The 25,678-nt window shown below is 44.4% G+C and overlaps 1 protein-coding gene across 1 annotated transcript in view; it reads right to left on the reverse strand.

Moving 5' to 3' along the window:
- Shroom2 (shroom family member 2) overlaps positions 1–25,678 on the reverse strand; it is a 131,495-nt gene that overhangs the window by 43,144 nt on the left and 62,673 nt on the right. The window contains exons 3-5 of the mRNA XM_026414577.2: positions 10,163–10,294; positions 5,096–7,538; positions 3,450–3,550 (exon numbers count right to left, since the gene is read on the reverse strand). Of these exons, the coding sequence (XP_026270362.2) occupies positions 3,450–3,550; positions 5,096–7,538; positions 10,163–10,294 (2,676 nt within the window). The remainder of the gene's footprint in view (positions 1–3,449; positions 3,551–5,095; positions 7,539–10,162; positions 10,295–25,678) is intronic.

A 25,678-nucleotide genomic window follows, 5' to 3' on the forward strand; every position in this document is an offset into this window, starting at 1 on the left:
TGCCATCCTCCCCAAGCCATCCCAGTCTGCAGAGGATGCCATTGTTCCCAATGCAACAGGCACCCACTTTGAAAGTTAACACAGAATAATTACAGAACCAGAAGGGGTGTGCATTTCTAAGGTTGTAGTTACACACTGCTGTAAAGCCCTTCACACAGGTTTTGCCAAATCCCCATTTCCATTCATTTGAAATGTTTCCCCATCAGTTCTAAATGTGAAACCTCATCAGCTCAATGATGAAATGATTGAGAGAGTTCAGAACAAAAGCAACTGAATTTTTTAGTATGAAGACATAAGGGAGCCAGGCACAGTGGTGCATGCCTGTAATCCCAACAGCTCACAGGCTGAGGCAGGAGGATCATGAGTTCAAAGCTAGCCTCTGCAATAGCATGGCACTAAGCAACTCAATGAGAATCCGTATTTAAATAAAATACAATATAGAATGGGGATGTGGCTCAGTGGTCAAGTGCCCCTGAGTTCAATCCCCGGTAAACCACCCCCCCCACACACACATATACACACAAAAAGACATAAGGGAGAAGCAGGGACATCTCTCCAAGTGTTACAGGCAGAATTGTGACTCCTTTCTAAATTAGTATGTTGAAGCCATAACCCCCCAAATCTCAAACTACAACATTTTGGAGGGAGAACCCCCCAAATCTCAAACTACAACATTTCGGAGGGAGAATCTTTAAAGAGATGGTTAAAATAAAATGAAGTCATTAGGGTAGGTCCTAATCCAATCTGTCTCGTGTTTTTTTATATGAAGAGGAGATTAGCACACACAGACAAAAGATCACATGAGGACACAGAAGAGTCTACAAGCCAAGGAGAGGTCTCAGGAGGAACACAGTGCATCTTAATAGCAGCCTGCCAGCCTCCAGAACTGTGAAAGGATCAATGTAACAGCCCCAGGGAATACACACACCCTGTCTTGGAGGGAAGGCCAGTGGCAGGGTGTGGCCCTTTGCAAGAAGCAGACCCTGCTGGGGTCTGAGCTTGAGGACCTGGTACAAAACCTCAGAAAGCTGCTGTGGAAAGACCAGGCAGATGAAATCTGTGAGGCAGGTCATTAGGGTCAGCTGGGGTAAGTGAAATCCACTAGACCTGCTCCCTTGGGTCCAATCACTACTGTAATCTGCCCAAATGCCACAGAACTCTCTCCTCTGACTTCTGATGCACAATAGAAAGTTTAAAAGATTTATAATTACAGGTCACCCCTTCAGTTGCAAATATTTGTGACATTCTTTCCCTCCTACACTGGGAGGTTCTATAGGATCCTGAACCTCACAAAAGATGTTATCTCCATTTGACTTGGATGAACGCCAGCAAATACAAAAATAATTCCTAACATCGTTCTTCATGTTATTCCCAACAGAAAGCAACAAAAACCATTTTTTATTTGCATCAGTTATCAAGTTAGTAATTTATTCATTATAAAAGCATATTTTACTTTAAACTTGTGCACTTTGTTAGGTATCTTTATATCTTCACATAATAGACTTTATTTCTATTATTATAAACTTTATTATAAACTTTTATTTCTATAATTTTCACACTTAACTTTTCTTTTCTTTTTTTTAAATTGAGCTAGGCGTGCTCTATTACCAAGCTATACCCCCAGCCCTTTTTTATTTTTCAGATCAAGTCTCACTAAAATGCCCAGATCGGCCTCAAACTTGCCACCCTCCTGTCTTGGCCTTTTGGGTCACTGGGATTATAGGCGTATATTACAACGCCAGCTTCACATTTAATTTTTCAAGCATATTCTTTCTTGCTGATCCTTCAGAAAATTAAACAGTCCGTGAGAAAAGCTGAAAATGACTTTTTAATAGTCATATTTTAGAATTTCATTGGGACTTGCTGCTCTTAAAAGCACACACACACACAATAATTCTGAAAATTGCCGGGTTTGTAGCTCAAAAGCAGGCGGCTTCTGGAACTAATTTCTTCAGAGTGTTTATGTAGTCTGCTGGAAGACACAGCTATGATTTTAAAAAAGCACATGGCCCCTCCTTTCTTCCTCCTGACCCTCTCAGTATGGATAGTGCTACTTTTGCACACAAATAGGATGCACATTATCCCTATTAGCAGTGACAGTCTCTATGCACAGGAGTGGAGCTATGCCCCAACCACCATGCGTGTCCTCTGCACAGTTTACATGCTCATGGCATGGAACAGAATGCAGGAGCAGAGAAAGCACCATGTGTGCAGAGGTAGCTGCCAGCCCCTGCCAGCCGTGCACTGCACAGCTGGCCCCACAACTGCAGAGGCGCCTGGAAGCCAGCTTTGCAAACAGACCACAGCTGGCATATGGCACGTGACTCACTCAGAAGCCACAGTAATAAAGCTGTAATTGTGCTCCTCAGACACTGCTAAGTTCTGTAGGTGGATTATTCACCAGCTTCTCTTACCCTGGGTTCATTTTAGCCACACAGACTGATCTGTAATTGCAGGGGCTTCCTACACAGGCACACACTCCGTATCAATCCTGTTGCCTCAGAATCACATAAGTATTGGATCTTTTTTGTATGAAGTTAATAGCATTCAGTTTCAAGCCAAATGAAATAAAATCCCATCACATAGGCTCTTGAAAGTAAACATCTAAAGTGGCTATTTCTGCAAAGGAACCTGAGCGTTGGGGCCAGCATTTAATTTGAACATTGCACCAATCAAACAAGATTCCCAAGACAAGAGAAAAATCCTCTCAGATCTCCATCCGTGTATTGATTTCCATGTGTCCATCAGCCCTTATAAAGCAAGGTTACACCATATCCTCTGCAAAGATGCACACTCTCCTCTCCTGCCCTCTTCATGCAGAAAAGTCAGGATTATGGTATATATTTAATCCAAATCCCATCCTCCCACAACTAAACAGCTGTCTGTGCAACTGCCTAAAATCATGGAGGCAACACTAGCACCCTGCTGCCACCAACTGACTTGACTTCTATTTTCAATCTCAAAATTAACTCATTAAATCAGTCCAATTTAGGAAGGCTTGCCTTACTCCTTTCTGAATGAGAATCCTTAGATGCAACTGCAATTGCATCTGAGACCTTGGCCCACAAACACAGCTGTGCGCGGATGGATGGTGAAAGCATCCTTTCAGCCGTAGACTTCTGTACAAAGCACTTAGTTTCAAGTATGCTAAACTGGACTTTACATATTGTTCCCATAAAGCATCTCACTACACAGAAAACACAGCGTATATTTTAAGAACAAAAATGCCACCATGGCAATGCTTCTTTGGGCAGGGCTAGGGGGCACATGGGCTCTGCTCAGAACTCCAGGGTATCATGGGGGTCAGAAATCATGCTTGGTTACAGTTACTTTGGGTTTGGGAAAAACTACACAGCCCATGTCAGCCCAGCATTCACCATCCATTAAAAAAAAAAAAAAAAAGTCCCCAAGTCATATTTTTAGCAATCCCAAATCTAAATTTCACCTACCGTACAGCGGACTGTCCCTCCTCGGCACAGAATGTGGAGAGAACTGCTTCTTGATGCCCACTCGGCTCCTCTGACTGCCTTCGCGGCTTGACAGCCACTTCCTGCAAAGGCAGCACATGAGACGACCAGTCACCAGGCTGCTCTCCTAAGACATCTCATCTGTTATTAGGAAACCCCTCATTTGTGGGTTAGCCCTGCACGCCTGTCCCACAACGCCAGTGACGCTGCCTGTTGTCTCGGACTGAGACCCAGCCACGGAACATGCCCATTCAGCTCTACAAAGCGTTTCATTGAGATGACTGACCTAAGACCCCAGCATCCACTTCTGGACAGGAAATAGAACTCCTACATGAAGCCTGTGAAACCATGTGACACACTGGTCAAAAGAAATCAAACAAAAGACAGCTGGTCACAAGTCATCGTGGACTTGTTGGAAGCTGGAATTCTTCACTCTTGACTGAACAAGCACAGAATTCCCAGAGGTCACTCTAACAGCCCAAAGCCAGGCAGCAAGGGAGCAGAAACAAAATCTCGCAGTGTCTGCATGGGCTCTCAGCACCAGGAGGCCTCCATGCACATTCTGGACACCCTGCATTAAGGCTATTACTGGTTCTTTTACAGGTGACTGCATCTGGTCAGGCATGGTGGCATATGCTGATAACCCACACTACCTGGGAGGCTAAGGCAGGAGGACAGCAAGTTTGAGGCCAGCCTGGGCAACTGAACAATAGTGTGCCTCAAAATAAAATATAAAAGGGTGGCAATGTAGCTCAGAGGTAGAGCACCCCTGGGATCAATGCTCAGTATGGAGAAACATACACACACACACACACACACACACACACACACACAGAAACAATCTATTACTGCAACCTGCAACAATGTTTTTCTCTGAAACATACAGATGCAGATGGAATAAGCAGAAAAAGCAGATAGGGGTCTGGGATTGTGGCTCAGTGGTAGAGCGCTCATCTAGCACGTGAGAGGCCGCTAGGTTGAATCCTCAGCACCACATAAATATAAATAAAATAAAGTCAAAAAAAGAAAAAGGAGACAGAAGGACAGAGAGACAGAAGAAAGGGAAAGATTGTGGACTTTGAAGTACTAATACGAATATGTGGTTTTCAAGAAAGATAGGAGTTAATGCTCAGCATCAAAACTGTCACTTAAAATAGTGCAATAGTTCACTGCATTTTTAAATCCACTTTATCCCAGAATAATCCTAAGAGTGCTTATAAATTTTTAAAAAAGATAAATATTAAGTGGCATCAATGTTTGACAATTGGCTATCAGATGTTAAGCCCTTAGCTAAAACACGTGTTTTCATTTCAGAGAGGTGCATTAGCATTTTCTAAAGCACTCTCTCCCACCCTATCCAGCTCCCCAAATTCCTTGTTTAGCATGAAGGTGGGACAACTAATTAAGGGGAAAGACTATGAAGCAAGGGATTCGGAAAAGGAGGCTAAGAACAAAAGATGTGGGTTTGCAGAGGTATAGTGTTTCAAACTTCCATGCAGGTGCCAATTCCGTCCCTAAGGCCCTCTCACCTGCAGTGATACAGGCCATCCTATTCTGGGTACGTCCTGTAGATGTCTCAAGGTCAAGGTTGGGGCAGACTAGGCCCTTGCTCATAGCAGGATGCTTACCTGTGTGTAGTGGTCTGTGGGTGGTGACGACCGGGACCTTTCATGGACGTACTGTGGCCTCTGATGCTGGTCCAAACCCACATCCAGAATGTCATCTGCTGAGTGATACCGCCCAGCACTCTTGGCCTCCAGGGGCTTCCTCTGCTCCTTCCAAGAGGCTTGGTACTCTGCAAAGGTCCCAAGTCTCTGAGGTGGGTCTAATTTCCTGAACTTTTCTGCCTCCCTGTGACCAATGAGGATTTCTCCAAAGGAAGTGGCACGAGACCTAGTCTGGAACCCAGAGTCTGCCCCCTCACTCCTGTGGCCTGCTGTCCGCGGCCTCTCCACCTTCTCCCTTGGGACTCCACATAGAGCTTGTCTCTGGACTGGTCTCTGGAGGAGGGGTTTGCTTGTTTCCTCAAAAAACTTCCACCGGTCAGCAAATGTGCCCACAGTATCCTCGGGTGGCGTGGGATGCTGGTGAGGGCTGCAATCCACCGAGAGCCCCACCTCATTCATTTTCTCTGGTTCAGAGTACGACTTCAGTTTCTGCTCGGCTGTGAACCGTTTCCGGCCTCCAATACGAGGAACGTAGGGCATGCCACCTCCAGATGAGGGTGGCTTGGCCAGTCCTGCCTCACAGAAGTGGGGGACAGAGTTTGGCTCCTGAGGGAATGAAGATAAGGTGCTGTGATCCCCAGTCCTGTGTTCTAGTGACCCGGGATACTGGTCCACTGGGTTGGGGTCTAAATCCCGGCGCTTAAAGGAGGTGGCTCTCAGGACCCGTGCTTGGGCCTCTTTCAGGTGGTCTTTATAGGTGCTAGAGAAGGAACCTTCTAGGGTGCCACCCACCTCAGCTGTCCAGCTGCTGGCACTGTCCTCGGCCTCACTGGCTCCAGCCAGCGTCACCGTGCTCTTGCTTTTCTGCAGCTTGGCTCTACGCATCTGGATCTCATTCCTCAGAGTGGTGGCAAATCGGTCACTTCTCCGTGTTGGCTTACCCACCTGGGCATCGAATGGCGGTAGCTTCTCAGTGCCACCATCCTGGCCATTCTCGGGCTGGCACATCCCCTCCTGGGTCAGGGAGTGCAGCATGGGTGTCCTCTGGCGAGAGATTCTGCTGCTCTCTCCCTCCGCCCACTTGAAGCCCTCAGCTGTCTTCTGTAGACTGGCTTTCTCAGCACGGCTGGCTCTGGGAGGCTCTTGGATTCCCGAGAAGCAGCCTTCGGCCCCTGAATCCAGTAGGGGACATTGCTCTCTCTCCGGGGCATCCAGAGCCTGCTCATGCTGAGGTAGGTAGCATCGTGGGCTCTGGCCCATCAGGTGTGTGGGAACATGCTCCAGGGCTCCCGAGGCTGCATCCGAAGGCCAAGACTCCCCACGGAGCTTTGTCACCTGGGTGCTTCCCTGCAAGGGCTGCCTGGAAGGCACGCTGTAATAGTGGCTCAACCCACCACTGTCCACCTTTTGGTTGGCAGCACTGGGCCACCTCCCCACAGAGGGGTTGTCATCTTGGTGGTGTGTGGCGGGAGGCTCCTGCCGACCTCCAGAGAGGGCCACCCGCTGCAGTTCCTTTGGTGACACAGGGGCCCTGTGGCTTTGGTCACTGCATTGGCGCAGGTGCTGACCCCCAGGGTGAGGTTGCCGGAAATGCACCTCTGTGCCGAACAGCCTGTCGGGAGCCCCTAGGGAACTGCCTGCCCTGTCATCTAAGCACAGCCAACCACAGTCCGTGTGGCCCTCCAGCGGGTAGCCATGGCCTCCCACTTCCTTCCCACTACTCGGGCATACCAGCCTTCGCCGATCAGTCCTCTCTGGTCTCCAATCACTGCGGGGTTGAGCCCGAGCCAGGGCTGTAAAGTGCTGCGTGGTGGCCGCCTCTGAGAATGGAGGGCCTTGCACCTTCTCATGGCTCTTGGTGGCGGCAAAGCTATCACTGCGCAGAGGAGGTGGGGGAGGAGGGGGGGAAGAAGAGTTTTTTTTCTTGTCAGGAACATACCAAACTGGCCCAAAACTGGATCTCCCAGAAGTGGCCAACTTAGGCTCAGCATTGTCCTCTGGCCAGGGGCTTTTACTGCTATCATTAGGTACCCTGGCTGGGAAACACAGTGACCTGTCCTCTGGGACCTGAGGATCACTCATGGCCTGGCCTTGCCGGCTGCTATGCCTAGAGGCCTCCCAAAGGCCAACTTTGTAGAGGATGTTCTCTGCAGACGAGGCATCGGCCTTGGGCAAAGTGTGGTCAGGGGTGCTGGAGCTGGTGGAAAATGAGCCGTAAGCCGAGTCCCTCTTGCTGTGGCTGCTCAGGTGGTCAATGCTGCTGTTGGACTTGGCAGCTGAGAGGCGTCCAGAGGGCTGGGAGGAGTGGTCCAGGCTATCCACGCTCCCCAGGGAGCTGAAGTGGTCAGAAGTGCGCTGCAGGTTCGTCTGCTCCCAGGAGCCAGACAGGTCATGGGAGGAAGAACTACAAAAACAAGAAGAATGGTTTGCTTTAGCATCCAGTGACAACAAAGGGCAAGATCAGAGGGCAACGGAATTGTGAACAGAGCTGGCTGGCACTCTGTGGAGGGTGAAGATGCTAGATGATAACTTCTTAATGTAAGATCCCTGGGTCTGAGATTTTAGTTTGGCACATCTCAATTGTGGCCTGGTGAGATGCTCTGAGAGCAGGCTGAAGAGACTATGTCCTACCTGCTTTTAAACAGACCCCTTGCAATGCCAGCACATTTTCCCAACTTCATGCCTACATCACTAGGAGGCAATGCCTCGATGAACACTCCTATGGCCCATCAACAGCTAACTGTAGGTGTTGGTAAATGATAATTCATGAGCTAAGTAAGAGTGGTTCTTATCTTATCAAATGGTCAAGGCAAAAGAAATCAAAGGCATAATATTTCTCCCATGTAACCTATGAAAATTATATGAAATTCAAAATTCAGTTCATAAATGAAGTTTTCTGGAGCACAGCTATACCCATTTGTCGACGTATTGGCTGTGGCTGCTTTGGCACCACCATAGCAGAGTGAATAAGTGGCAGAGATTGTCTGACCTGAAAAGCTGAAAATATTTACTATCTAACCCTTTAAAGAACGGCTTTCAGACCCCTGTTTCAGTGTATGCAATGATTTTCTGATTCCCTACTTTGTTTTCCCCTTATAGTACCAGAGATTGGGCTATGTGTATGCTAAGCAAGCACTGTATCACTAAGTTATATACCCAGTTCTTTGTTTTGTTTATTCATCCTCACATGTATGAGACAAGTTCTCTGCTACTGAGCTACAACCCCAGCCCACACACCCAGTTCTTTTTTTATTTTTTGGTCTACCACTGAGCTACACCACCAGACCCCTGTTTTTTGAGAAGGGATCCTGCTAAGTTGCCGAAGCTCGTCTCAAACTGCCATCCTCCTGCCTTGGCCTCCCAAGGAGCTGGGATTACAGACGTGTGCCATTGCACCCAGTTCCAAAGATTCTTATTATGGATTATTCACCCAAAGGAAGTAAACAAATGAGAACAATTTTAAAGTTAAAAAAGAGACTTTAGGGATAACATTTCTTTTCCAAACCCAAATATCAGAGTATGATTAGCTCTTCTCTAAACGCTCAGTTGGTTTGATATTTAAAAGAAGCAACAGGCTTTCCCAGCAAGATCATATGCTGCTTGTGTTCAGGTAAATGATTAAACCTTGTGATTCACTAGTGCTATACACGAACAACAAAAATCACATATTCCTAATCAGGATGATGTCTAAGAAGGAGGAATAAAGGGTTGATCAAGATATTAAATATTCTCTGACATAGTAACTGTATGCTATGACTCATATATCTTAATGATACAGATATTCATCCAGGATATTAGATTCTTCCCTTGAAGTTTCACAAAGCTGTGCTATTCATGCTTCAAGCAAGAAAAAAAAGCCATGGTTAAATTAGGTTTGGGGAGAACAAGGATGGGAAAGAAGGCAGTATGACAAGCACAAGGGTGTAGTGAGGAGAATGGACTGGCTGGTCACATGAGGTTTTTATACTGCATCCTCTAAGGGCAGAACCAGCATCACCAGAAATACTGCATGTTCCTGAAATTCTCCCACCAGGGACGATTCTTCCACAAGTTCTTAACTCCAGGCAGACAGAAACAACACTAAGTACAGTTTCCACACAGATGTGGGCAGTACTCATTTCTAATTAAGAGACTGCCAGCTGGACATGATGGTGCATGTCTGTAACTGCTGGGACTCAGGAGGCTGAGGCAGGAGGACCACAAATTCGAAGGCAGCTTCAGCAACTTAGCAAGACCCTAAGCAACTTAGTGAGACCCCATCTCAAAAAGAGGAGTGAGCAGGGATGTCACTCAGTGGTTAAGCTTCCCTGGGTTAAATCCCCAGTTCGGAGGGTGGGGGTGTTTAGTCACATAGACTAAGTGGAGATGCTATTAAAGTCACTTAGTTTTGAAGTGAAAAGCCCATTTTTCACTTAAGTTTTATGACTCAGTTGAGAATCTATGGCTTTTCAAAAATACCAATTTCTCACTACCTTAAACAAGTAATAAATACTGTATTTGAGAGGTAATTCCTTCACACTACTTCAGTACTTTTCTTTGTAGTTTTGCAGCTGACATTTATTAATAGCCAAAAATGGATTTTGAAATGGTTATGTTAGCTTCAAAACACACACACACAAACTAACAAGCACATGGATACACTTGCACACTCAAATACAAGTATACGTAGAGATACACACAGATATGCACACATATATGCTTACAGGCACACTCACACATGCATGGGGATACATACACATGTATAAACACACACATCCCAAAACTATGCTATCTGCCACTAACACCCTGACACATGAGAGAAAGTATGCTTGCTTATTATTGCACTGTCATTTAGTTTCATTATTATAGTTGTTTTCCACCCTCACCCATATGCCTCCTTAGTGAAAAATTCAGTTCTAACTCTACTCAAGCATTGAGTTTTCTGATGAGAAATGTCAAAGTCATTCTGAAGTCAAGAAGCACACTGGAATATCTGAGCATCTGCAGACTATTACAGATTTTACATCCTCCTGGAAAATGGGCATCTACCTCGCATGGTGTCGGCTGTGCCAGGAAGGGCAGCCACTGGCAGCAGGGAACTGAGAGGAGACTGGCTCAGGGTGTCCATCGGAGAACTTGGTGGCGTGCCAGGAGTGAGGCCTCCAGCTCAGCTCACTCCTCCTGGAAAAGAATGCAGACATGTGAGGAAATTTGACACCCTAGATACATGTGTGCCAAGACAGGAGCCCAGGAACAGAGATCAGTTGCACCTGTCCGGGAGGGATCTGCAGCACCCCGTGCTTCCCACCATATCCATGCACGCAGGCTTATTCATTTCAGATTTTATGAGTGATCCTTTTGCGCAAAAGCAGAGTGGCAATCACAAGCTCCAAAATGTGAAGCAGTTATCCAAAAATACATGCAATTTGGGCTGGGGTTATGGCTCAGTAGTAGAGCATTTGCCTGGCACATGTGAGGCACTGGGTTCGATTCTCAGCACCACATATAAATAAATGGATATAAAAATATAAAGGTTCGTCAACATCTAAAAAACATTAAAAATGTATACATGCAATTTGTCAATTAAGACATTTATTTATACATGTAAAAAATAAATAAAATTTATTCCAAATAACTAAGTAAACAAAACTTGCCCTCTCTCTTCCCCCTGTAATATAGAATGCAAACACATTTTCCTGTCTTTTGTAGTATAACTTTGAACAGAACCCTGAGCCTCCTTGGTGAGAAGGGACTGAAGTGGAGAAGTAGTCAGTGTGCCCACATGCCCTGCTGACAGGGGCACGGTTTAGACTGCATATCTCTATTTGCTAGCTAAGTAAATCCAGCTGTCTTGTCATTAACCAAGACTAGGAGAGTCAACTTCTTCTGAGTCTCTCCATATGTACTGTCAGCTCAACCACTGAATGACCTTGATGTCCTGCACCAACAGGCTTGAGTCCCTTCCAGCCAGGGCCTCTCTACATGGTCTGAACCTTGCCAGGTTCCCACGCCACCATCTGCACCTTCCCAGATGTGGGCACACCTGCCCAGGTCAGGTGTCACAAGGTGTGTCCAGCTGAAGTCTCTAGGGATGCTGGTAACTTACATAATGGAGTCTCTCCAGTGGTAGAGGCAAGCACTCTACCACTGAGCCACAACCCCAGCCCTGGAAATTCTACTTCATGCCACTAATTTCAGGTTGACTTTTGATGCAGCAAAGATGACTAGATGTTGTCAGATATACAGACCCACCCAAGCTCTCGTCTTCAAAGTTACTATTTGAAGCTAGCTTTACTTTCCACTTTTCTAATTTGAGACAGAAATGACCTCACCTTGGACAATTTATAGACCAATCAAAAATGGAGAAAGAACTCAACTGAGCATTCTTTAGGTACTTTTATAGAGAGAGATTAGACATTTTCCCTAGTGGGTGAAAACATCAAAGAATATTATATAATGAAGAATAACTTCCAAAACAGAACTGAAAAGCATTTAAAACAAACCTTTTGATGACTTGGATAACTTTAATGAGAAAACTTATATGAGTGGTAAAATGTGGAGTATGTTGACTTTATAATAGTTTCCCATGAACTAAAAAAAAAAAATACATGTGAAACAGGAATTCATTGCACCAGAGAAATAAGTAATTATAAAACCAAGACCGTACCTCATAGAATTTCTCAAAATCCTCGTAAGAAAGGCTCTGGCCATGTGAATTTCATTTTCAGCTGGCTTTTTCTGTGCCAGAATATCCATGACTTCTTTCATTGTTCTTTATAATTAATTAATGACAGAAATAAACTAGACTGACTGAAACTGGAGGTGAAGAGGAAGAAAAAGAAGGCTGAGAAAAGAAAATGCCTAACACTTGTGGTGACACTCTTTGCACCCTGCCACAGGAATGCCTGAGGTTCTATCTGGGATCAGCTGGGCAGCAATGCTCCATGGGGAGAAGGAAATCTTTTCCCAAAAAAGCTATCATTAGCAAGCACATGTAAAGAATATTAGCAATAAAATCTGTCTTCATAAAATACATTGAATACTTAAAAATGAATGTCAAGTCTCTGTCCCCCCAATCCCTTGCATACTCACCCAACCTTCAAGTGTAAATAACCACTGCTGGGGGATTATCTTCAGCAAATTTTTAATCTCAAAATAATCAGCTCTAACATATAGTACACTTCTATGTACCTACCTACAGGTAAACTGCTCTGTGGTCATGCAATTTCATAACTGGAAGTTCTATTTTTTTAATACTTATTTTTCAGTTTTAGGTGGATACAATATCTTTGTTTTATTTTTACGCGGTGCTGAGGATCGAATCCAGTGCCTCATGCATGCTAGGCAAGTGCTCTACCACTGAGCCACAACCCCAGCCCTGGAAATTTTATTTTATGCCACTAATTTCAGGTTGACTTTTGATGCAGCAAAGATGAATAGAACAGAGTATAACAATTATAAATCTGCTTCTGAAAGTATCCAGCAAGCACTTTCCTTTCCAAGTACCTAGAGCTTCACCTTCAGAACTGTAGAAGAAAATGCACCACCTCCAGGCACCAAACACACAATTTGAATATGAAGTGGAGTCAAGCTTAGTTACTATCAGAGGGGAGAGCAGTATGGTAGATAACATTAACCTACACTAGCAGAATAAACAAAAAAAATAAAATAAACCCTCACCCTTCCAATGATCTCATGAGTTAATGACAACTTACTTATTCATTTTGTAAGTGAATCAGACAGTGACCACAGAAGCAATCTAGCAGCTGACACAGCCAAGCAATTCCATCTCTGACCAAATATTACTCTGTGAAAACCTAAAGACTGTTTTTTAAAAACTTATAATAATTAATGAAAACATTTCAGATTTACTCTTTTGCCCTCAAGTTTATTCTATAATGACAATATTCAGCTTCCAACTAATGTGGACTTGAACAGCTAGCCATCTGATCAAAACGTTTCTTGTTCCATGTGATGCTAAGGAGAGTGAACTTCTAGCACTTTCATAAAATGCATCTCACCTGGCTCATGTCTTTGGGAGCTGTCCGAAGATAAGGAGCAATGCCCAGTGAAGCAAGAAAGGAATGCAAACCCACCCAGAGGCTCCTTTGTAAAAAGATGACACACAATGCAAGTGTCTATTTCACAAAGACAGAGTCCACAGTGAGGACATTCATGAGGGCTACCTAATACAGAGCAAAGATGCTTGGCAAAAAGGGTTCCCCTCCTCTGTACTAGCACTGAAAATGCCAGAGCTATTGGGGACAGAGAAATGTCTCTCATGTATATGCTCTGAATTTCCCGGTGCATCACAAACATAACTGGAAATCAACCAAGGGTCAGGGTCAGGCTGGTTTCTCTTCATCAGCACTTCTGATGCCTGGCAACAGCTGCCCTTGAGGAGAAGCACCTGCATGCTGCTTCCTATTCCAAGGCCCTGGAGTTGGGGACAGAGTGCTCTGGCGCCATCTACAGCTCACCCATACTCATGGTCCCACTGGCTCTGTTTACCCACTCCTAGGCAGCAGTGAAACTTACAGAACAGGAGATTTGAGATTCCCTTCTCAGCAAGATACAAAGTGAAGCGGCTTTAAACTACCTCACCCATGGAAGCACAGGATCCCATGAGCAGGCCACAGACATTCTGCAGTATGTGCCATGGTAAGACAGCCAGCCAAGCACCTTGATGCTGGGGCCTCTGAATGCACCAAGTTTGTACCCACTTCCCCACACCACAAAATGAATAACAAAGATTTCACCCATGACGTTCTAATGATTCCTTACAAAAAATGAAAGAGGCTGGGCACAGTGGCCATGCCTGAATTCCAGTGACCTGGTGGAGCTGAAGGAGGAGGACTGCAAGTTCAAAGCCAGCTTCAGCAACTTAGTGAGGCCCTTAAGTAACTTAATGAGATCCTTTCTCAAAAAAAACAAAAAACAAAAAAAAACAGAAAGGGCTGGGGATGTGGCTCAGTGGTTAAGCACCCCTGAGTTCAATCCTTTTACAAAGAGAAAGAGAGAGACAATTTCCAGGGTTTTCCTGAAATCCTTTCCCATACACTCACCAATTCTACACCAAAATTGATTTAATTTTTTTCCTCCGTGGTCCTCAGGACTGAACTCAGGCTCACGGTACACTTACTGTAATTTTTAAAAACAATTTTATATGCTAGGAAATCTTTAGGGACTTTTTTTTAAAGACAGCATTCAGATCAAAAATACAAAAACAATGCTAAGATGCCACTGACAATGAAACATAACAGATTCAGATGTCAAATATTCTGTTTCTTTTTACTGTTAGAAGGGCTGCTTCAGTGAAATCTTTATTATTCATGCAGAAGGACAGAATTCCTTCCCTTTCCTCCAAAAAGAAAAAAGAAAAAATCTTATTAGTGTTGGGGTATTTTCATAAACTTTTAGAAGAAAGAAAAGATATACCAACCCCTAAAATAAATACAATTGTGTTCCATTACACCCTCTCCCTCCCCACATCAGTTGAGAGTAACAGGACGTGCTGGCTGGGGGCTAGGCTGATCAGCTGGGAGGTGGGGGGTGACTTCAGGGTGGAGGGGATGGTCTTGGCCTGCACTCAGGTAAGGGAAGACTTCTTGATCTCCAGGAATCAGAAGTTGGAAAGGCCTTGTTATAAAGGGTGGAGTAGTGTCATGAGCCATCCATGGGCTGTGTGTGTGAGCTGTGTGCATTGGAGCTATATGAGGGGCAGGTGTGGCATTGCACACTGATTGGGCTGTGAGATGCAAGTGCGCTTTCCTCTTGCTCTGCCTGTGATCCCACACAGCACCCGAGATGGGTGTGACTTGCCAAGATGTCAATCAATCTGCTGACTACCAGACATCATGAAGCAAGACTCTGCCTTTGAAATCTTATCCCCTTCCTTATTTGGTGCAGAACATTCCTTCGAATCTTCTTTGTGGGTCCCCCCTATAAAAATAGATTCTGAATGCACGCTCTTTTTCCCAGCTGACTCACAGAGCCACCCTACCCTCAATCTGAGAAACTCATGTTTGTGTGTTGCGTGTTTCTTTGCTGTTTTCTTATCCTAATGTTGAAGCCAGCTCTTTTAAACCTAGCTCATCTCGTCAGTGCGGCAGCTGGCGAGAGGGTAGGGAAGAATTGAATATACTCCAGGGGCTCAGGGACTGGAACGAGTTCCAGGGCTTGGAGAGGGTAGACAGAGTGCACAGGCCTGGAGGGGCAAGTCTCACAGGGAGCACAGGCAAGTAGGATGCTTTGGAATCCTTGGGGTGGGGAAGAGGGGGAAAGAGCTAGCCCCGGGCAATGCATATATCTAATTTTTAAATAAATAAAATACACCTTCTTAAAACATGAAATGAGCCCTGGCTCTGACCTCGTGCTTCCTCCCTTCCACCAAGCCTCTTACCTTTGCCTCTCCAAGTCTGTCTCTCCCACTTGCCAAATTCACCTCCCAGCAGCACAGCTCTAGGCAGATCTTCTCCCTCCCTTACTCCACAGAAGGATGCCCATGCTCCCAGGTCCTCCAGCATCTAGCCCAGCAGTTCATGAGAGCACAGCCTGGGCTTTCAGTATCACTAGGGGACTTGTAGATAAAGTAAATTCTTAGGACCAGTGTCGGGATCTCAGGGCTTTCTTGGGTCAAATGTGTTTACTCGAGCTCCACATTATCGCTTCCCTCCCCCTCTCAAGCCTCCCTTTCACTTCTTCCCCTTTGACACTCTTTTAAACTGACAGCTTTGGTTTCCAGTTTGAGCGCATCTCATATAGCCCACAGAGATTTGTGATCTACATCTCAAACCTGGCCTTAGAAGGACATTTGCACTGCCCTGTCCTCAGGAAAGGCTGTCCTGGGGTCTACATCCACCCTTTTCTCTTTTGGAGTCACCACTTGTCGGAGTTTTCTGGCTCATGCCTTATTGGCCCACTCAGCTGTGGGCTTCCAGAAGGCAGGACCTACTGGAAAGACTTCAGGCCCAGCAGGAGTGCTTCTACCCAAGTTAAATGAATGTACAAAATATGTGTATTAGAGCATACTCTGAAGGGTAACTCCTTGTGTGTGTGTTGACTGGAAGAAAAAAAGCAGACTAGCCCCGAACGGCATTGGGAGAAGATTTATATGGCAGTACATTCTTTTCCTGGGCAGTGGTACAGACAGGTGCCATGATGTGGATGGTGACATCATGTCTGATAAGATCTATGGTCCTGGGCTGGGGTTGTGGCTCAGTGGTACAGCACTCGCCTAGCACAGGTGAGGCCATGGGTTTGATCTTCAGCACCACATAAAAATAAATAAATTAATTAAAGATATTGTGTCCAACTACAACTAAAAAATGAATATTAAAAAAAATCTTAAAAAAAAAGATCTATGGTCCCATGGGATAAGAATCAAGTAGTTCCTGCCTTTATACATGAAAATAAAGAAAGATAAAAATTCCCAAATGACCTCAGTAGCTGAAACTGATACAAAATATCAAAGATGCACTTTCAGCAAAGGCAGCAGCATTCACCCAGGTTGAAAGCTCTGGAGACCTTCTCGGCCCAGCAGCTTTCTGCGCCTCTCCACCAGGAAGAATAAGCAAGCCCACGCTTCTGGTCACACCTCCGGTGTTCCTTCCAGAACTCTGGCAGGATCCACTGTGGATCAATGGCACAAAATGAACACCCCACCAGGACGTGAGGTTGGAGCACACCCAAGTGACTCGTTTCTTCTATCAGCTGTTACTTGTTCATTTCTACAAGCCTACTAATGTCTCCCTGTACCCAAGCCACCTGGGTCCAAAAAGCACATTTCCCCACTATCCAACAGTCTAAAAAGGCACCAACAAAACATCCCCACTACATTTCAATAGAACAGATGTGTTGGCAAAGAAACTCAAAAGACATTCAATGTGCAGCTATTAGTATCATAAATAGCCCTAAGGGTTAGCAACAGAGCCAATGAGTCTTATACATAAGAATAAACACAAAAAAATTTTCAAAAAAAAAATTTTAAATAAGGTAAAGCTATGCCAAAAAAAAAAAAAAAGCAACAAGAGATTGTGAATTGCTATCCCTCAAATGCCATATGTAGGGCTGAGGGTGTAGTGCTCACTTAGCATGTATGCACTGGCTTCAACGCCCAGCACTACAACAATAATAATAAATAAGCAATGCTACATGTAAAGAGACCTACCTATGTACACAAACATGAAGGAAAAGTAAAAAGGCCCCATGACATTAATCTACCTAGCCTGTCCTGGAATTCTGCCCATTATCCAAGTCCATGCTAATTAACTGCATCTTCATGATTTGTCCACAAATTCCGTTTGTGGAGTCTTTGGTTACTTTTAGCATCCCCAGATCAAAAGCCAGTAAATTAAGAAGACATTTCTCTTAGAGAAAGGAACACGGAGTAGGGATATACACCTGAACTGTGAAGTTTAGAGAAAATAACACAAGAAAGATATCAGTCACGGGGCTGAGGTTGTGGTTCAGCGGTAGAGCACTCACCTAGCATGTGTGAGGTGCTGGGTTCAATCCTTAGCACCACATAAAAATAAAAACAAATAAAAATAAAGGTATTGGGTCCAATTACAACTAAAAAAAAAAAAAGACATCAGTCACAAAGTGGCAAAGAAATGTTAGCCAGGACTATGGAAAGAGATGGCATTCTGCTTTAAACTCAAAAAAAAAAAATAAGGTCCCAGAAATTTACCAAGAATTCATCTGAATACAAAGTATGGGTCCTGCTGCTGAAGGTTATTGGAATTGGCAACAGTCAAATGCTGTTCCACCAGGTGCAGTGAAGCATGCTTGTAATCCCAGTGACTGAAGAGGCTGAGGCAAGAGGATCACAAGACTAAGGCCAGCCTCAGCAACTCAGCAAGACCTCAGCAACTTAGAAAGAACCCCTCTCAAGAGAAAAAAAAATAATAAGAAGAAGAAGGCTGGGGATGTAGTTCAGTGGTAAAAACAAAACAATAAAAAAAACAACCTATTCTGATAGAAATAATATTTCTCCAAAAGAAGTCTATCATTTTAATCCATACTCTCTACGATCCTTTACATACTTGGAGAACTATTCAATAATACCATACATGTACAGTCACTATGGTAAACTGCCAGTTCTCTTGCTAACTGGCTGTTAAAAATGTTCACCTATTTTATCATATAGAATCATATAGAATGGAAGGCACTCTTGCCTTGCATAAGCGTCAAGTCACAGAATGGCCCTCTTTATCCTTTATGTAATGAAACACAGGGACTGGGGGTGTAGCTCAGTGGTAGAGTGTTTGCCTATCATACCTGATATATGCCTATCATACCTTCAGTTCCAGCCTCAGCACTGCAAAAATTAAAATTAATTAATGAACTACAGTCATGGTTGGAAAATTCAAGAAGGAATGCTCAAGTAAGATCTGTCACCTCCTCTTACTTACCTTGCTCTATCTTATTAAATGCAAACAATCCCACCACAATAGTTTCGACAGTACAGCCATTCTTTAAGGTGAAAGGCAGCTTTGCCTGCCATGCCCCATGACATCCAAGACACTGACTATCCCACCTGACCACCAACGGTCTGGACACAGGAATGACCTGAGCTATCTGAAGAACACATTTCACAACAACAGCTGTGCTACAGTGGTCAACCTTCTGCAAATACCTCCTGAATACATGTCCATGACACCACTTTGGTTAAAGAGGCCTTTAGACTCTCAACTTCCACCAACTGGCTTTCTTTCATGATAAATCAAGCTCCCAGGCACTGTTCTGGGTGGGTTTTATGAGGGTGTAGGAGGGGATGACAAACTCTGGGGGAAGGGCGTCAGGCATGAAGCTGTTCTCGTGGTGAGCATGTTCTCCACCTAAAGGAAGCAAGCAATGCAGAACCAAACCAAACTCACTCAGTCTTTCCTTAATAGGACACCTATAGCACAAGAGTTAAAATCAGGAATCAACAAATGGGACGAATTCAAACTAAAAAGTTTTTTCTCGGCAAGAGAAATAATATGTGAGGTAAATAGGGAGCCTACATCCTGGGAACAAATTTTTACCCCTCACACTTCAGGTAGATCTCTAGAGTATACAAAGAACTCAAAAAGTTAAACAACAAAAAAATAAACAACCCAATCAACAAATGGGCCAAGGACCTGAACAGACACTTCTCAGGAGGATATACAATCAATCAACAAATACACGAAAAAATGCTCACCACCTCTAGCAATACGAGAAATGCAAATTAAAACTACTCTAAGATACCATCTCACTCCAGTCAGAATGGCAGCCATTATGAAGTCAAACGACAACATGTGATAGCGAGGATGCAGGGAAAAAGGTACACTTGTACATTGCTGGTGGGACTGCAAATTGGTGCAGCCAATTTGGAAAGCAGTATGGAGATTCCTTGGAAAGCTGGGAATGGAACCACCATTTGACCCAGCTATTCCCCTTCTCGGACTATACCCAAAAGACCTAAAATGAGCATACTACAGGCACAGCCACATCAATGTTTATAGCAGCACAATTCACAATAGCTAGACTATGGAACCAACCTAGATGCCCTTCAATAGATGAATGCATAAAAAAAATGTGGCATTTATACACAATGGAATATTACTCAGCACTAAAAAATAACAAGATCGTGGCATTTGCAGGGAAATGGATGGCATTAGAGCAGATTATGCTAAGTGAAATTAGCCAATCCCTAAAAAACAAATGCAGAATGTCTTCTTTGATATAAGGAGGGTGACTCAAAATGGGATGGGGAGGAAGAGCATGAGAAGAAAATTACCACTAAATAGGGAAGAGAGGTGGGAGGGAAAAGGAGGGAGAAGGGGAATTGCACGGAAGACGGAAGGAAACCCTCATCATTAAACAGAATACATGTATGATGTTGTGAGGAGAAAAAAAAGAGTGTGTCACATTAGATTTCGTAGAGAGAAGTGATGGGAGGGGAGGGGAGGGGAAGGGGGGATAGGAAGGGCAGCAGAATAGACATTATTATTGCTGTATGTATATAGGTGACTGTATGACCAATGTGATTCTGCAACCTGTACAATCAAAAAAATGAGAAATTATACCCCATTTGATTTAAATGTATGAAATGTCAAGATCATTGTACTGTCATGTGTAACTAATAAAAAAATAAAATAAAAATAAAGACACACACACAAAAAAAAATAGTTACACATGCCCCCTCTTTCTAAAAAGTGCCAATGCCATATGTTAAGCTTCTTTTCTCCCCCAAAGACTCTCTGCCTTGGACCCAAGGGGTGTATATGATTGGACCTTGGGCTTAACAGAAAAATTCTCTTTTTTTTTTTTTTTGGATGGGGGGCAGAGGTACTGGGGAACTGAACTCAGGGGCACTCAGCTACTGAGCCACATCCCCAGCCCTATTTTGTATTTTATTTAGAGATAAGGTCTCACTTAGTTGCTTAGTGCCTTGCTTTTGCTAAGGCTGGCTTTGAACTCACGATTCTCCTATCTCAGCCTCCAGAGCCACTGGGATTACAGGCATGTGCCACCACTATGCCTGGCCTTTACAGCCAAATTCTAAGATGTGACCTCTATACAAGCTTCGTGACCTCTCCAGCAGCCATCTGTTCCCAGCTCTACCAACGTCACCTCTTCCTCACCCCTTGGCAACAAGCTGAAAGTGGATTTCTACTTGGACAAAACAGCACAGAGGAGATGAGGCCCACAGGTGCAGCTATAGTTGAGGACGGGGCAGATAGAGAGGGGGACCCTTCAGTGGGTGCAGTTGGGGTGGACAGAGCCTCGGGAGCCACCTGTTCCTTAGGAGTGACAACAAGGTTGGGTGTTAACGCTGGACATAAGCTGAACATAGGCCTCCTGCCTGTAAAGCCCATTACAAGGTCAGAGCCCAGGGAGACCCCAGGATCTTAGCATTCCCCAGTCTCGGGACATTCCCAGAGGCTTCTCTCCACATCCTCATCAAGACACTTCTCTTTCCAACTTGGAATTTGGCCAGCACAGAGAAACTTTTTCTCCTAAAGCCAAGGGCTGTGAATTAGGTGGGTCTCATTAGAGCAACTCTTAAAAAATAAATAAATAAATAAGGCTAGGGGTGGTAGCTCAATGGTAGAGCGGGTACTTAGCATGTATGAGGCCATGGGTTCAGTTTCTAGCAGAAGGAAGGAAAGAAAGAAAAACTGACATCATTATTAACGCTGTGATTAATTTCTCAATTCCTTAAAACTCCAAATGAACTTAATCTGTACTCTGTGAGCCCAGTTATGCAATATTCACATTCCTTTCGAAATCTCAAATAAACAAAAATAAATAAAATGCTATGTGTGTGTGTGAACATATTAGATGCCACCGACATTTCATTTGCGTGCCCTGGTTATCAGCATGAACAGATACAGACAGGTCTCATTAAAGGCCCCGTTCTTTTATCACAATGAATAAAGAAAGAATTGAAAACCAATAACTTACCATGCTCTACTTGATTTATAATATGAAACATCTCCCATAATCAACAAAGCCATCTGATTAAATTATGTAAGCCACATAATAAGTCTAACCCTAAAGAGAAGTAAGCCCCAAATAAAACGATTCTGATCTATGTGATTTACTTTTTTTTCTCTTTGATTTTACTTAATCAAAACGTAAATACTGGATGATAGCCCAAATAAGTCAGGATGCTCATCCAATGTAAACCTCAGTGTCTCATTTGTGTTAAGTAGAAAATAAACACATAAGCCTCTAGAGACTCATAGAATTGAGACCTACCCACACCCATACCCACAACCATAAGAAAACAACGTCAGCGCACCCTCCAAAGCAGGGTTTCACCTCCCAGTATCCCCCAATAGGAGCATACCCTCCAAATAAACAGTCTGAACACACACACACATGAATACATGAACACACACATGCACACATACACACACACACACACACACACACACACGCACCACATTTTTCCCCATGAAGAGCTCTCTGGAAAGAAGGGGAGAGATGCAACCTGCTGATGTCCCAGCCAGCCCCTTACTCCTTACTCTGTGGCTCACGGGAACATCTGTGTGATCAATGTTGGGGCCACAGGGCCACCCGCTCCAGGACAGCTCCATGGAGCCAGGGACAGAGGGGAGCACTGCACAGTGGCAGTTTCAAGCAGAAGTCAAAACGAATTTGTAATATCAGAGACGGGATGCTTATGGAAAGAAACTTGCTCTGAACAAGCAAGAATGTTGTTATTCTATCTGAAGTCTTGTTTCTTCAAATATGTGACCACCGGACAGCATCTCAGGAACCCTTACAGCCTCCTGCAAAAAGCCTTACCATCTCCTTTGGTGTTAATCCGCTCCTGAATGCAAGCTTAGTGGATGTAATTAGGTCCACAGAAGGTTTAAGGGCACCAGCAAAGAGGCAGAGAATGGCACAAATCAACCCTATGGTCGATTCCACCCCAAGGAAACTGCTTGCAACTCAGGATGGGGGTCCAGAAAAAACAGAGTGAGATTAAGGATGGGGCGGCAGGTATATGTACTTGTTGGGGTGGGGGGATATTATAATGTAAATTTAGAAAAAAATCAAAAGAGTAATTTTGAGCTTTAGAAAATAAGTTATGATGTGATATTTAATAGAAATATCCCTAAGGCATTTGAAAATATAGGTACCTTTTAGGAACTGAAATTATAATAATTTGCCTCTGGTTTTAGAAAAATGGGTAATGTGTCCCCCAAACTGTTAGTGACCATTTGAAGGCATCAAACAGCAACAGCAATGACATGACCTCTGGCACTAAGGAAGCAGGACAAGCCCAAGAGAGCCAAGTGACATCCTTCCCACAGCAATGGGTTTATCTATTGGGTGAAGACAATCAGGAAAATGCCAAAGTGCCTCCCGGTTTCTGTCCTTGGCCTTCTCTCCAAGCACATTTGCTTAAGCCAGTGAGCAACAAAACCACCAGAGGCACCCAGCCAAACAGCCTGTGGCCTTCCAAGATCCCAGAGCTCAGGTCCGTTCCACACCTGACCATCAGGATCTCTAGGGATGGGCCCAGGCACCTACAGAAACAGTGCAGATGTCACCTGCACAAACACATAACATCCCTGAACTTTCCTGCCAAGGTACATTTCCTTGACCAAGGCAAAGACAAAGGAACAAACCACTTAGGAGGGAGAAGACAAAGGCAGAGATGCTTGACTCTCAGCTCTCCTCCAAACCCCACAACTGATCACCTCCAAGACAGTCACCCATCTACCCACCCCCATTTCATGGGCCGTGGACACACCTGGACATGGCCAAGAACACACGTGCTCTTAGAGGGAATGACTGATGTAAGCACTTTGCTTCCTGCTAACCCTGCCTAGGAGAGAGAAAACACTCCCCTTCAACTATCTGGGAAAGAGCAGGGCTCAGTGGCACATGCCTGCAATCCTAGTGGCTCAGGAGGCTGAGGAGGAGGATGTCGAGTTCAAAGCCAGTCTTAGCAACTTAGTGAGGCCCTAAGCAACTCCGCAAGACCCTCTCTAAACAGAATGCAAAATAGGGCGGGGGATGTGTATCAGTGGTTATGCACCCATGGGTTCAATCCCTGGTAACCCCCCTCCCCCAAAAAAAAGCAAAGACAAAAGAACAAACCACTTTTGTTGTTTGTAAAGGAACAAATCTTTATTGGGGAGTGGGGGGATATCTCTATGTCTTCTCAGGCATAACTTTTTTATTTTTAAACTATTTTAAAAATTTTTAGTTGTAAATGGACACAAAAAACCCTTCATTTTATGTATTTTTATGCTGTGCAGAGGATCAAACCCAGTGCCTCACCCATACTAGGCAAGCTCTTTACCACCAAGCCACAACCCACGCCTCAGGCATAGCTTCTTGATGCTGATCTTCCCTATGCTGCATGAAACAAGATCCCACCACTCCATTAAAAATGGTCCACCTCATCTTTTCCCATTAGCTTGGTCTCCAAAAATGAAATAAGCATACAAAACAAGACAACCAGCAGCTGTCGCTAAGGGGAAGGGAGTTTGTGGCTAAACTAATATTCAAATGTTCATGACAGCCGGTCAGCCAGGTGTGATAGCACACACCTGTAATTCCAGCAATTTGGGAGGCTGAGGCAGGAGAAAATTCAAAGCCAGCCTCAGCAATTTAGGAAGACTCTGTCTCCCCCTAACCCAACAAAAAAGGACAGGGGCTGTAGTTCAGTGGTAGAGGGCCTCTGGGTTCCATCTCCAGTACCACCAAAAACAAACAGCGAAAACAAACAAACAAAAACCATGGCCGCATGTGCTATAAACAGAGGTATCAGTTCTTAGGCACCTCAGTTGGGCAGGGACATTGACATAAGGACTGGGCCACCTAATCTACCACTTGGTCATGCTTTCAAGTAGGGCAATATGCAATAGTTATGCGTTAACTAGATATTCACCCCCACCCTTAGTACTGGGGATCGAATGCAGGGCCTCTGAACATAGCCTACCACTGAGCTACACCCCACCTTAGCGCAGTCAGTCTTGGAGCTCTACATAAAACGCCCATCAATGCTAACTGATCCACAGAGGTAGAAGATAGATTAGTGGTTGTTTGGGGATGGAGAAAGAAGATGGTAGGGAGATTAAAACTCAGATAAAGAATATATGTCCCCAGCTTTAAGAACAATTTTATGCCAGGTGCAGTGGCACATGCATGTAATCCCAGCAGTTTAGGAGACTAAGGCAGGAGTATCCCCAGTGACTTAGTGAGCCCCAGTCTCAGATAAAAAATAAAAAGGGCTGGGAATGTAGCTCAGAGGTCAAGTGCTTCTGGTTTCAATCTCCAGTTATCCCTCCACCCCCCAAAATTAAAAGTACTTACTGGTGCTTTTGCAATAAAGAAAGAGTTTTACAAGTCCTCATTATGTACACCTTTTAAGACTAGTCATTCGCCATGTGCTAAGGTGACAGCAAGAAATCCTAACATTAACTAATTTAATGGCTTAGAAAAATTTCCTTCACATCTCCCTACTTTTCCTCCCTCAGGACTGAGGACCAAACCCAGGGCCTTTGATGTGCTAGGCCAGTACTCTGCCACTGAGCTGAATCCCAAACACCAAATATTACTTGTGTGTGTGTGTGTGCGCGCGCGTTTGTGTGGTGCTGGGGATGGAACCCAGTGCCTTGGACAGGCTAGGCAAGTACTCTACCAGAAAGCTACATCCCCAGTCCTTCCTTCCATGTCAGACTTGTTTTCTGCCCAACTGGGGAAAACAAACAAATAAACAAAAAAACCCTACATCAGCTGGGTGTGGCGGTGAACGCCTATAATTCCAGGCGACTCAGGAGGATCGCAAGTTCAAAGCCAGCCTCAGCAACAGCAAGGGGGGGTTGTGGCTCAGTGGGTTGAGTGCCCCTGAGTTCAATCCTTGGTACCAAAAACAAACCAAAAAAAAAAAAAAAAAAAAACCCTACATCTATTATTATAAAGTAACACAAATTATTATTTTTCAATATTTATTTTTTAGTTGTAGTTGGACATAATATCTTTATTTTATGTAGTGCTGAGGATCAATCCCAGGACTTCGCACATGCTAGGCAAGCGCTCTACTGCTGAGCCACAATCCCAGGCCCT

Source organism: Urocitellus parryii, chromosome X (assembly GCF_045843805.1).
Source record: "Urocitellus parryii isolate mUroPar1 chromosome X, mUroPar1.hap1, whole genome shotgun sequence".
NCBI classification, from domain to species: domain Eukaryota; kingdom Metazoa; phylum Chordata; class Mammalia; order Rodentia; family Sciuridae; genus Urocitellus; species Urocitellus parryii.